Source organism: Rhinatrema bivittatum, chromosome 11, assembly GCF_901001135.1.
Source record: "Rhinatrema bivittatum chromosome 11, aRhiBiv1.1, whole genome shotgun sequence".
NCBI lineage: Eukaryota > Metazoa > Chordata > Amphibia > Gymnophiona > Rhinatrematidae > Rhinatrema > Rhinatrema bivittatum.
The window spans coordinates 54,922,816-54,936,988 of NC_042625.1; the positions used below are offsets into that span (position 1 = coordinate 54,922,816).

Consider the following 14,173-nt stretch of genomic DNA (forward strand, 5'->3'; position numbering starts at 1 on the left):
GAGATACTCCAGAATCATTCTGATGTATAAAACTTTGGTCTAAACTGAATAAGTAAGAAGGGAATTTCCAAAGCTGTTTAAAAATTGTCCTCATAAGTGAAGGTTGAGGCTATTACATCTTCCAATGCAGTAACAATGGGGAAAAGAAACCAAGTTCAAAAAAGTTTCAGGTTGGCAACTTGGCATGCCCTGACAAAAGATCAGTACTGATACCTGCAATCTAATTTTCAAAGGAAAGCTACCCATGGAGTTTCCTTTGGAAAACTCGGGCTGGTGGAGGAAAGCCAGTACTTTTGTTCCTGCATATTTTTCATCTGCGTTTGAAGCAGGTGTAAAGTACATGCGTGAAAGTAAGCATGAGGATTTCAGAATTAAATCTCTGCATGTACTTTCCTTCCCCCCCCCCCCCCCCCACGGTAAAAATATATTGGCTGTACACAGCGTAGGTACTTCTACCTTCAGTGGTGGGGAATAGTAATTTTCAAAAGGGCCTATTTACTTGGGTAAACAGGTGTTAACTCATCTAAAGTTTTGAAATTTACCTTCCCTGAAAATTCACCTCCTTTTAGCCTGTTTTTATTGTATACTTTATTTCCTTTTACAGTTTTTACAAAAGTACAGCAAAAGTCACAAAAGTTAATTTTAGAAAAAGCAAAACAAAAGCCTACTTTTCAATGGGAAGGCAGCTAATGAGATTTCCATTTCTGTTTGTGTATACCCCTAAATAACTTGTGTGTTTAATGTTATATCCACACTTGACTATAATCTCATCCTCCCTCCTCCTTGATCTCTGGTGGTCATCTTTCCCTTCTGGACTATGGTGGTCCTCTATCCCTCTTTCCTCTCTCTACCTTTGTCCATCATGATTCCTGAAGGGTCCCCTCCTTCTTTCCCCTGATAATCTTCCATCCACTCTCACTCTCCTTAACCAGCTCAATCATGGATTTCTGTCTCCCTTTTTATCCTCATTCCTTCTTTGTCTTGTTCCTTCTCTCTGCTGTCTTACCCCTTTTTACTGTCCATTTCAGACTCATTTCTTCCTTTCCTACTTTGAGCCATTCTACTCACTTTCCTGGTGCAGCTTTCCTCTCTGTCAAGCTAGATGCAGAGTACGTGGCAATAGTGAGAAATGTTTCTCACCACTGATAACCCCGCTTTCTTCCGTGTATCTATTCTCTCTCTCCTGGCCTGTGGCAACAGCCTGCTTATTTTCCCCCTAGATAAACTTACTTGCTTCTCTTCTAGAGGACCCCTTGAAAGACCCCTGGTTGGGAACCACTGCTCTTCATGAATAAATATTTGTATTTTAAAATCCTGAGTAGGAAAATAGAACTATGTGCCTGTTTGTTCTAGTTGTTTAGATAAGGATAGCAGTTGCAGGAAGTGGTTTTAGTGCCTCAGCGGGAGACACTCATCCCTCCTTCTAAAGGCAAAACTAATGGACACATTTCCTCTGAGTATTAAACCCATGACCCAGCATTGAACTAAGGAGCATTTTTTCCCCTCAGAATTTAATCAGTGGTAAAATTGGTGAAGTGGAGAAATGAGTATTGGTAGATGGGACCATTGGAAGATAACTTCTCCAAGCTCTGTGAGGTATTGCTGTGCCATCAGACCTGCTGCTGGTCTGTTACGGTTCTGCCTCTTGCAGGAATTGAGAGACTAATCTGATAACAAAATTCCTTTCTATCTTGTGTAGTGCTTTGGGTACTGATGACTTTATACAAATTATATTAATGAATGTGTTAAGCACTGTTTAAGCTATATTTAAATCTAAACCTGATTACAAATTATTGGAACTGTTTTTAAAAAATAGATTTAACATGGACTGTATATAAAAAAATGTATTACAGTAGAATGCTTACACATTCTTTATAATCCTATGCATGGAGTTTCAACTTATATGTCTGGGATTGTGTTTATAGATGCTATATGCTGATGTTTTCTGTTGCCTTAATCCGTATTAGGTTGGAATTGCATAACTCTGGTAATTTGCTCCGTACAGCAATCTCTCCAATTCTGCTGGATGCTCTGACAGATCCATCTAGGAAGACCCAGAAGTGCCTGCAGACCCTGCTGGACACAAAATTTGTCCACTTTATTGATGCACCTTCTCTGGCCCTGATAATGCCAATTGTTCAGCGAGCCTTTCAGGACCGTTCCACGGACACCAGGAAAATGGCAGCTCAGATCATTGGGAACATGTACTCGCTTACGGATCAGAAGGTAGGAGCTGAAGAAAGTAATTTAGCGAATGGCTGAAAACATCACTCTGTTAGTTATCTCTAGTACCTGTTGAGGGGGTAGAGGTTATACTAAATTCTCAGTAAGGATATTGTGGTGGCTGTTGGTGGGTTCTTTTGTATCAACTTTTGGAGATTAACAACACATGTAGGGCTACACATTTCTGGTCCTTGAGTGTCGCAAGCTGGTCAGCCCTCCAGGATATCCACAGTGAATTCGAATGAGATGTATCTGCATGTAATGGAGGCATTTCATGCAAAATGCATTTGTGGCTTGGCATGTAGTCTCAGGGTGACTGTGGGTCTGATTTCTGGAACATAAGAACATGCCATAGTGGGTCAGACCAAGGATCCATCAAATCCAGCATCCTGTCTCCAACAGTGGCCAATCCTGGCAAGTTAGTATGAGCAATTTCAAGAGCTGGGTCTTAGGATTTTCAGGAAGTGGAACACCCTGTACACATAAGTGGGTTTTCTATGACCAGAATCCCCCCTGCACATAAATCATATACCTCTTACCTTAAGGCAAAAGGGGTCCTTATCCCTAGCTGTTGCAAATCTTGGGTATCTTGAGTTTATTACCAGTGTCAACCAATAATCCCAGCTCCATTCAGAAGATTGTATTCCCACATTTTCTGCTCCCCTATGTCTTTGGCAACCATGGGGAATCTCCCCTTTTAACTCCAAACAAAATCTGGAACTGGATTTGAAACTCCTCATGACACTTCTGGCAATGTTCTATTTCTGTCTCCCAAAACCTTTTATGCCATTCTAGTCCTTAGTAATGACTCCAAACCAAGCCATAATTCAATTTCCAAAATTCTGTTTATTCAGTAACAGCTAACACTCAAGCATAGCAGCAACAGTTGGAGCAGGTATTTAGCAAGGCTTAAAAGAACTCAACCTTTAAGCTTTCAAGCAGACACAAACACCTGCAGAAAAGTATTGCCTGTAGTCCTATTACTCATGGGCTGGTTTGCACAAATTAAAAGGATTCCATGCCAGCGTTTCCAAGTGATTGACTAAGATAAATAACCCTTGTAGCCTGGAGTTCCAATTGATATAGTTTGCAGTACATGTTATAGGCAATTAATGGGATTACCTTTCAAACTCAAATGGTCAGGGTTTCCAAACACCAGTTTCCCCAAAAGCATACAGGAACAGACTTTATCAAGCACAGCTCAGAAGTGCTAAACTTTCACCACACAGCTTCAGCATTTCCAGCATTAGGGTTTCAGAACACAAATTAACCAATCAACACACATGTAAGCTGCCCCAGCAATGGTTAAGGTAACTTCAGCTTAATGTGCCTGGGTGTATACAGCTCAGCCTTTCTGCTGCCACTAATGGGCTTGTCTCTCTCTCTAATCAAGTTTTAGCCAATAACCTTAAGTGCAGCAAAATCTCCTCTTCTTGAATTAGCCACCCGCTTGATTAGTGTTCCCTGGGATTTGAAATAAGCCCTTTTCCTCTCCCTGTTTCTTGTCCTTTTATTTCTTTTAGAGCTCTCCCTCTCTGGGTTTCCCTTGAGTTGTGCTCTAACAGGCGTAGCCTTCTGCAGTAGTTTCTAATACATTACTTCAAAAGTTTAGCCTTTAGTTGCTTTCAAGACATGTTCTCCCCAAATCCTCATGGGGAATGGCCACAATTTCCCTGCTTTTTCTAGATAAAGACTGTTTAGAAATGGGAATGACCATCTGTATCAGGGTCATCCTCCTCAGCACTACCTTCCATTGTTTGCCAGGTGCCCCTTGTCTCCACCTCCTCCAGCCCGCTCTGATCTGTGCTCTGTTCCCCTCTTGTTCCTGTTATGGAAACTAGCAGCCCATTGGAGAGTTGAGGGCACCTCCCTCTGACTCAGCCCCTTTTCTTGTACCACCTCTCTTTAACTAGGTGACTGGAATCCTGGGATTTGTAGTCCTGCTAGTGTAAACATTTGTCACCCCAGCTTCAAGCTGTTACTGCCTTTTGCTTAAAGACCACTACACACACACACCTAAATCAACACAGCATCTCATGATGTGCAGTTAGTGTAGCTAGGTTCAAAAAAGGTTTGGATAAGTTCTTGGAGGAGAAGTCCATTAACGGCTATTAATTAAATTTACTTAGGGAATAGCCACTGCTATTAATTGCATCAGTAGCATGGGCTCTTCTTAGTGTTTGGGTAATTGCCAGGTTCTTTTGGCCTGGTTTGGCCTCTGTTGGAAACAGGATGCTGGGCTTGATGGACCCTTGGTCTGACCCAGCATGGCAATTTCTTATGTTCTTATGATTATTCAGTATGGATATGAAAACTCAACTGGCTTATGGCTTGAGGACCAGAGTTGCATAACCCTACCCTATGTTAATCCTGTCCTTGTGAACTCAGGACTTAAGTGTTTGTAGAAGTGTGTGCTCTCTCTAAGTTTCTAATGATGTTAGCGCTTAGTAACTAAATGGCAAGGCACATGCAGGTCATTATAGTATTGGCTGCCATCTTCCCTCCTACTTTGCATCCTACTTTGCAAAGTCTCTGTTATTGATGGGGAATGGGCATATTGCAAAGGTGCAACACCTTTGCAATATGCCCATTCCCCATCAATAACAGAGACTTTGTCTCATTCATCCAAAGGCCAGCCCCAGATTTATATTCTTTATAATACTGTTAATGGAGTAAGTACAAAAATTATAAACCAGATGAGAAATTGGTTAAGCCAATGGTTCTCAACCTAGTCTTTAGGACACACCTGCTAGTCAGGTTTTCAGGATATCTATATATGCATGTGACAAATTTGCATACAATGGAGGCAGTGCATGCAAATACATCTCATGCATATTCATTGTTGTTCCCTGTACGTGACCAGACCAGACAGTGGGTTGAGCCTCCTGTCCAGCAGATGGAGCCAGAGAAAAACTGAAAGGGCATACCATATAAGGACAGCGCTCACCCTGCACCCCTCAGTATTTCTCTAGTTCCAGAAGATGCAGACGGATGAACCTGCGGTTCCCTCTTCTTAGTGATATTTCTTTATTTCTTCTTACGAAGTCTTCTGTTTTCTCTTCGCTGGGTCAAGCAAGTATTTCTAAAAAAGTATACAGGAACAGTGAATTTTTTTTCTCTGGAGACAGTTCTGTCTCCAGGCTCTTGTAGAGACCTGGAGGGGGGGGGGGGGGGTGTTTCCCCTTGAGTAATTCAGCCTAGGTCTCTTCCCGGTAGCCTAATTCCCTGCCTAGGGGTGATACTGGTGGTCCAGTCACTCCCCCTCTTTTGCACTGGTGACCCTGAGATGTGATTATTCCTCGGGTCGTTTGCAGAGATGTTTAATTCCTTTGCTGTGGCACAAACCCTTCAGCCTGTTTAACTGTTTCTCAAAAAAAGAAAAAGAGAGACACAGCAGAATTTTTTACTTTCAGTGTAAAAGTTTGAAAAAGGCAGTTCTTCACGGCTCCGGGCCGTCTGGCAGGGAAAGCAACGACTCGAGGCCGTTCAGTTGGCTTCCCCGCTTTGCAGCAATCAGGCTCAGCTGATTCACTCACAGCTGACTTACCGATGCCGAGGTCTGCGTTTTGTCTTGCCTACGGGGAGCCTGCCTCGCGGCTCTCCCGCAATGGGCTCTGCTTGCCCGGAGGGGAGGGACCCTCCGTGGCTCCTTTGAAGTCGACAACCTGAGGTTGGGTCGGCAAGCATGTGTCCGGGCCATCCTCCACATAAAATACTGCAGGAATGGTGGCCATTTTGTGCCCAGACCTCACAAGCAGACTCGGATCCTCAGGGGGGAGGGGAGCCGGATTTTTGTCGTTTTACTGCCTGACTTAAGCTCTATGGGATCTCCTGATGCCGATTCTGACCCTCCCCGAGGAGCCCTCTTCCCCCCCCCCCCCCAAGGGGTCCGTCAGGGCACATATTCCTTTTTCACCACAATTTGTGCTCCTTTTTCACAAGACTTTTTTAGCAAGCTTGGAGGTGCAGGAGGATCCCTCTCCGGGCCCTCCACCGGCAAAAATCCCTTGTTTGGTTGTTAGCCAGGGCTCTGGCGTCCCAGACTCGCAGGGTACTACTAGAGTCAGGACTGTACCTGGTGGGTCGGACCCATCTGACCCTCCTCCTCCTCCCACTCCGCTGCCCGATCCAGATGCCGACCCAGATCTTTCTCTCAATAATCCCCCCGTGGAGGGAGATGACCCATGGGATTTGAGGTTGTTTAAGCGGGAGGAGCTGGACCCGCTTATTCCTTTTGTTCTGGTTGAACTTGAAATCTATGTGCTCGAAGAAGATCCCGCCTCTGCCGCCGCCTCCCATACCGTTGACCCGGTCCTGGTGGGTCTGAGGGCTCTGCAGGCATGGTCTCATTCCTTTCGAGGACGTCGACCGTTCTGGGATGGCAATCCCCATGGATCCGCCGCCAAGTCCTCGCAATGAGATGAGGCAGGCCCATTCTTTCTCTCCCGCCTTAGGTGGACGTCTGTCCCTTTTCCTTGGGGAATGGGCCAAAATCACCACAGATCAGTGGGTCCTTGATGTGATCGATAAAGGTTACGCGTTAGAATTTGCTCGGGTTGTTCCCGACAGCTACCTGATCTCTCCATGTGGCAGTCGAAAACGGGCAGTGGTATGCCAGACTCTTGGCAGGTTCTTGGAACTCTGAGCCATAGTCCCTGTTCCTCCAGAGGAACAGGGATCCGGCCACTATTCCATCTACTTCATTGTCCCTAAAAAGGACGGCTCCTTCCAATCGATTCTGGACCTCAAGAGAGTCAACTTGGGTGCTCAAGGTTTCCCATTTTCAGATGGAAACCCTGAGGGCGGTCATTGCAGCGATTCACTCCAGCGAGATCCTGGCTTCGCTCGACCTCACAGAAGCTTACTTTCACATCCCGATTCGCAAGGAACACCAGAAGTATCTTCGCTTTGACATACTGGTCCGGCATTTTCAGTTCCAAGCTCATCCGGGCGAAGTCGGAGCAGCTGGGTGTGATGGCGGTCAGTCGGGTGGATAGTCACCTACTCCAAGAGCAACCTCTTGCCCTTTCAAGTTCTGGAATTTCTGGAAGCTCGCTTTGACACTTGCGTGTCCAAGTTCTCCCTGCCCAAGGTCTGTGCACTCAAGCTCATGCAGCAGGTACAGCATCTCTTATCTCTGTTGATACCCACGGCCTGGGATTACCTTCAAATTCTGGGCTCTATGGCTTCCACTATAGATCTGGTGCCCTGGGTGTTTGCGCATATGCGTCCTTTGCAGAAAGCTTTACTGGCCCATTGGAAGCCGGTCTTAGAGGAGTTTCGGGCGCCCCTACCACTTCCTGAGTCTACCATCATCAGCATGCAGTGGTGGCTCTCTCTCGACCACCTGTCGAGGGGCATGCCCCTGGAGACTCACCAGTGGATTGTCGTGATGACGGATGCCAGCCTCTCCGGCTGGGGAGCGGTTTGTCAGTCTCAATCGACGCAGGGCTCTTGGTCTCCGATCCAATCCAAATGGCACATCAGTTGACTGGAGGCCCAGGCGGTTCGACTGGCACTCAAGTTCTTCCTTCCCTTGATGCCGTCACAAAGCGGTGAGAGTCCTCTCCGACAGTGCCACCACAGTAGCTTACATCTATCGCTGGGGGGGGGCACCAGGAGTCGCCTGGTAGCCCTGGAGACCAGCCTATTGTTCGCTTGGGCAGAGCGCCATTTGGACTGCCTGGCGGCTTCCCACATTGCAGGAAAATAGAATGTTCAAGCCGACTTCCTCAGTCAGCATCTTGACCCCGGAGAGTGGGAGTTGTCAGACGAGGCGATGGATCTAGTTGTACGCAGGTGGGGGGGTCCCCCACTTGGACTTGATGGCCACCCTGAAGAATGCGAAGGCTCCTCTGTTCTTCAGCCGCAGGAGAGAATACTGCTCGGAATGTGTGGATGCTCTGGTCCTGCCCTGGCCCAGCAATGTCCTCCTTTATGTATTCCCTCCTTGGCCTCTGGTGGGAAAAGATCTCAGAAGGATAGAACTTCACCATGGGCCGGTCATTCTCATAGCGCCGGAGTGGCCTCGGAGACTGTGGGTTGCGGACCTCGTGGATCTCGCGTCGGATGGCCCTCTTCGTCTCGCTCACCTCCACAACCTCCTGCGACAAGGTCCAGTATTTTTAGATCAGGCAGATCGCTTTTGTCTTGCGGTCTGGCTTTTGAGCGGCAGCAGCTGAGGAAGAGGAGCTACAAGGAGGAAGTGATTTCCACGCTATTGCGGGCCCGTTAAACCTCGACATCTCTTTCTTATGTTCGGGTTTGGAGGGTTTTTGATAATATGTGCGTGGAGGCTGGGGTGTCGACGCGCAAGGCCTCGGTCTCTCTGGTTCTTTCCTTCCTTCAGAACGGGCTCTCTAAAGGGTTGTTTTTCAACTCCTTGCGGGTTCAGGTTTCGGCTCTCTGCTCTCTGCTCTCTTTTGGGCAGGCTTGATGGTTACTCGGTGGCCGCCCATCCGGATGTTGTTCGATTTCTTAAGGGGGCTAAGCATTTGAATCCGCTGGTCAGGGCTACTTGCCTGTCTTGGAAACTTAACCTGGTCTTATGGGTTCTCTGTGCCGCACCTTTTCAACCTCTACGTCGGGCCACACTCAAGGACCTCACACTTAAGACTGTGTTCCTCGTGGCTATTTGCTCAGCCAGGAGGGTTTCCGAGCTGCAGGCTTTATCCTCCCGGGAGCCCTTCCTGCGACTCTCTGATTCGGGGGTTTCTCTAAAGACGGTCCCTTCTTTTCTGCCAAAGGTAGTTTCCTCTTTTCATGTCAATCAATCTGTGGAGCTCCCTGCCTTTTCTCCGGAGGATATTGCTAGCATGTTGGGTACTGATCTCCGACGCTTGGATGTTAAGCGTGTTCTCCTTCAGTACTTGCAGGTTACTAATGATTTCAGAGTCTCCGATCATTTCTTTGTTTTATGGAGTAGTCTTCATAAAGGTCAGAAGGTCTCTAAAGCCACCATTGCTCGCTGGCTAAAGGAGGTGATCACATCGGCATATCTTTGTCGGGGCTGGCCAGGCCCAGAGGGGACTAAAAGCCCATTCTCTGTGTTCGCAGGTTACTTCTTGGGCAGAGAGCCAGTTGGTTTCTCCTCGGGAAATTTGCAGAGCGGCTGCCTGGAAATCTAGGCATGCTTTTGCTCGGCATTATCGTCTTGACGTAGTGGTGCCAGTTTTTGGTTCTTTTGGCAGACATGTGCTCCGAGCGGGGACTGTCTCGGTCCCACCCTACTTAGGGAAGCTTTGGTACATCCTACTGTTTGGACTGATCCGGTTACGTAGAGGGAAAGGAAAATTGGTTCTTACCTGCTAATTTTCATTCCTGTAGTACCACAGATCAGTCCAGACTCCCTCCCATATTTCTTTTGTCAGTCCACTCATAGTTTTTTCCTTTTCAGCTCTGGAGAATGCCTTCTTCCTTGCAGATCTTTGATGTAACATGATGATTTGGCACTGGATGTATCTAACACATAGACAAGAGCTGATTTTTTTCTTGCACTGTTCAATGTTCTCATTATATTAGCTTTGTTGGTTTTGTTACTTGCTTGATCTTATTCTGGTTCGATTTGCATTTGTTTTTTCTGCTTTGATAACACTTATACTGAGGGGTGCAGGGTGAGTGCTGTCCTTATATGGTATGCCCTTTCAGTTTTTCTCTGGCTCCATCTGCTGGACAGGAGGCTCAACCCACTGTCTGGACTGATCCATGGTACTACAGGAACGAAAATTAGGTAAGAACCAATTTTCCTATATCCTGAAAACCTGACTGGATAGGTGTTCCCGGAGGACTGGGTTGGAACTCATGGGTTAAGAAACATAACTCAGAGAATGTTGATCAGTGGCTCATTCTGATGAAGAGAAAGTAACTAATGGAGTGCCTGAAGGATCACTGATAGGTTATTTATGCAAAATTTTGCATATTGATCACATATTTTTGAAAAATCTGCCACAGATTTTGCAGACTCTGGTTATTGGGTGGAATAGAAATTACTACAAATAATTGTTGCAGAACATTGGAAAATCTGCCACAGAAAACTGAGGGTTCTAGTGATGGCACAGTAAGGCTGGTACAATGGGCAAATGGAGGCTGTTCCAAATGGTTTATATCTGTTGCTTTACTAAGCTGGGTTTGCCATTTTGTGTCTATTGGTAACAATCTAAGTAAATCAAGCAATATAGTCTTGAGTTGTCTGACTTGATTGTTTCAGGATCTGGCTCCCTACCTTCCCAGCGTGACTCCTGGCCTGAAATCCTCCCTCTTAGATCCCGTGCCTAAGGTAAGCACTGTTTGAAGGCTCTTGAGTGAGATACTGGCCTCCATAGTATTCATTCTAGGTTCTCCTGCTGATAATTTTAGTTTCATGGCAGCAAATTTAGTACCAAAAAATGAAGCAACAAAATGCAAAAAAGGTACCCACTCAGTTCAAATTACAATACAATTTAAGGAATTTGGTTTTAGTTTAATATAGTGCTCAAAGTCTAATCCACAGTCTCCTGCCTGCAATGGGCTCCAGACTATCATGTGGAAGCAGAGTGAATTATATATTCAACCTATATTTAATCTCATAAATTATCTTAAATACTGCAAAAAATTATTTTCTATATGTTATATAAAAAAAACTTTCAACCATTCAAATTAAAATATATACTTATCTATGAGCCTCCTAAACTTGTAGAACATATAGAAAGACATGGTTTAATGGAACAAAGTCAGCATGGCTTTACCCAAGGCAAGTCTTGCCTCACAAATCTTCACTTTTTTGAAGGGATTAATAAACATGTAGATATAGATGAACCGATAGATGTAGTGTCTTTGGATTTTCAGAAGGCATTTGACAAAGGTCATTATGAGAGGCTTCTAAGAAAACTAAAAAGTCATGGGATAGGAGGCGATGTCCTTTCGTGGATTACAAACTGGTTAAAAGACAGGAAACAGAGTAGGATTAAATGGATAATTTTCTCAGTGGAAAAGGGTATACAGTGGAGTGCCTCAGGGATCTGTACTAGGACCTGTGCTTTTCAATATATTTATAAATGATCTGGAAAGGAATATGAGTGAGGTAATCAGATTTGCAGATGTTACAAAATTATTCAGAGTAGTTAAATCACAAGCGGATTGTGATAAATTGCAGGAGGACCTTGTGAGACTGGAAAATTGGGCATCCAGATGGCAGATGAAATTTAGTGTGATAAGTGCAAGGTGATGCACTTATCCACACTAACTGGATAAGTGAAAATAACCCTTGCTGTAGTTAAATGATTTTAGGTTCCATATTAGGAGCTGCCGCCCAGGAAAGAGATCTAGGCTTCATAGTGGATAATACTTTGAAACCGTCAGCTCAGTGTGCTGTGGCAGTCAAAAAAGCAAACAATTGGGCAGATGCAGTATGGTGCGCTCGACCGAGTGCACCGTTAGCCCCCATATGGCTGCGCATTTTTGACGTGCTATTTTTACCCCTTATGCAGTAAGGGGTAATAGCACGTGAAAAACGCGTGGCCAACCCCCCGAAACTAATAGCCTATTATTCCCGCATGATCCAGAAAGTAAAATGTGCAGCCAAGCTGCACGTTTTACTCTCAGAAATTAACGCCTGCCCAAAAGCAGGAGTTAATTTCTGCCAGCACCAGAAAGTGTACAGAAAAGCAGAAAAAACTGCTTTTCTGTACACCCTCCGACTTAATATCATAGCGATATTAAGTCGGAGGCCCCAAAAAAAAAAAATCGTAAAAAAAAAAAAAAATCAGCTCGCGGGTTGGAAGATGGATGCTTAATTTTGCCGGCGTCCGTTTTCCGAACCCATGGCTGTCAGCGGGTTAGACAACCGACACCGGTAAAATTAAGCGTCAGCTGTCAAACCCGCTGACAGCCGCCGCTTCTGCCAATGAGGGAGCTAAGGACGCGCTAGTGTCCGTAGCGCCTCCTTATTACCATGGGCCCTCATTAGCATAGAGAATCGCACGCCCAGGAGAGTGGGCGCTCACCTCGGAGCGCCGGCTCTCCCGCGCATTTTACTGTATCAGCCCGTTAGGAATTATTAGGAAGGGAATGGTGAATAAAACGGAAAATGTCATAATGCCTCTATATCGCTCTATGGTGAGACCGCACCTTGAATACTGTGTACAATTCTGGTCACCGCATCTCAAAAAAGACATAGCTGCGATGGAGAAGGTACAGAGAAGGGCAACCAAAATGATAAAGGGGATGGAACAGCTCCCCAATGAGGAAAGGCTGAAGAGTTTAGGGTTGTTCAGCTTGGAGAAGAGACGACGGAGGGCGGTTATGATAGAGGTCTTTAAGATCATGAGAGGTCTTGAACGAGTAGATATGAATCTGTTATTTACACTTTCGAATCATAGAAGGACTAGGGGGCATTCCATGAAGTTAGCAAGTAACACATTTAAGACTAATCGGAGAAAATTATTTCCCTGTATGTACCTGGATCAGTCCAGACACATGGGTTTTGCCTCCCCTCCAGCAGGTGGAGACAGAGAAGTTTTTCAAAACTACCCTGCCATATATAGCGAGGTGCCACCCATGGTCCCTCAGTCTTACTCTGTCTCCAGCAGGTGGCAGAGGTGCAAAACCTATGGTCTCTGCTGATTACCTGATGACAATTAGTGCTTAGTGTAGTGGTGTTGTCAGGTTTAGAGTTGGTACATTTTCTGGGAGTCTGTGCCTTTAATTTAAAAAAAAAAAAAAAAAAAAAAAAAAAATTGTTTTTGTTAGAAGCTGAGGAAGGACGGCGGTTCTGTCCATCTCCCAGGAGGTTGCTAGGTCCTGAGGGGACCATCCCTCCTGGTCGAGACCGCTGCTTGTAAGGGTCAAGGACTCTGCATTGGGTGATCAGCAGCGTCGTGGTGATACCGGGGAGCCCGGCTCACTCACCCCTACAGGAGCAGGCCCTGTTACAGAACCCAGGACAGCGATCTGGCAAGCCTTACCAAAAAAAAAAAGTTTGTTACTTTTTGCTGCGCCGTCTCTCCGTTATTTCTCTATCCCTCAGCCGTGCTGCCGTTTCGCTGCTTTTCACCGCGCTTTTTATTCGGTCTTATTATTATTATTTTTCTGTTGTATTTTATACTTTTTCTTGCCGCGGCAAGGATGCCTCGGGGTTTGGCTTGTTGCACCTGTGGCACGCGTGCGCCTTTCAGGGAGGGCCTTTGTGTGGCTTGTTTGCCCAGAGGGGAAGGCCCCTCTGTTTTGCCCCGGGGAGATCGCCATAGGGTTCCTCGGTCCTCCGCAAAGCTCCAGGCAGCCGACCCGGCCCCAGTTGATCCATTCCCGCTGAGCGCGGGAACAGAGGCCATCTTGAATTCCCTTCGGGCAGCCACGCGGATGTGATGGGGGAGGGGTATTCACCACCCTCCTTATCTCCGCAGCGAATTCTCCCCGAGGGGGAGGTGACTGCAGCCCCTATTCCCCCTGCAATTGAGAGTGACCTCGAGGGGGCTGATTTAGCTTCTCCTGAGTCTGATTCCTCTTTTTCTTCGGAGTTTGTCCTGCTGATGTACAAGGCCTTTAAGGAGAGAGAGGCTAGGAGGAATCGGGAAAAATTCTCTTCACAGGCTTCTCATAAGAAGCTGCGGAAGCGTGCAGGCTCTGGGGAGGGGGCGGACCATCCTAAGGGGCAAGAGGCCCTTACGGTCTGTGCCTCCAGGGACGGATTCGGACTCCACATCCCAGGATGAACCAGATCCACCATCCAAACCCCCGGGGGGGGGGGGGGGGTTTGATGAGGATACTAATCTACCGCAGGAGCGGGGCCAAGGAGTTCAGGCTATGGAAGGCGACGATCCAAAGGTGGTCTGCCAAAGGTGGTCCGCCTTTTTAAAAGAGATGAGCTGAATCCGCTTTTTCCTAGCATGTAGCAGATGGACTCAGGACCAATGGGTATAGTGTACTCCCGATAGCAGTTGGAGATGGATTAAATTTCAATCTGACGTCAGCTCTA

At 46.3% G+C, this 14,173-nt stretch overlaps 1 protein-coding gene across 1 annotated transcript in view; it reads left to right on the plus strand.

The window, feature by feature from the left end:
* GCN1 (GCN1 activator of EIF2AK4) overlaps positions 1-14,173 on the plus strand; it is a 433,190-nt gene that overhangs the window by 275,849 nt on the left and 143,168 nt on the right. The window contains 2 exon segments of the mRNA XM_029571925.1: positions 2,006-2,226; positions 10,430-10,498. Of these exon segments, the coding sequence (XP_029427785.1) occupies positions 2,006-2,226; positions 10,430-10,498 (290 nt within the window).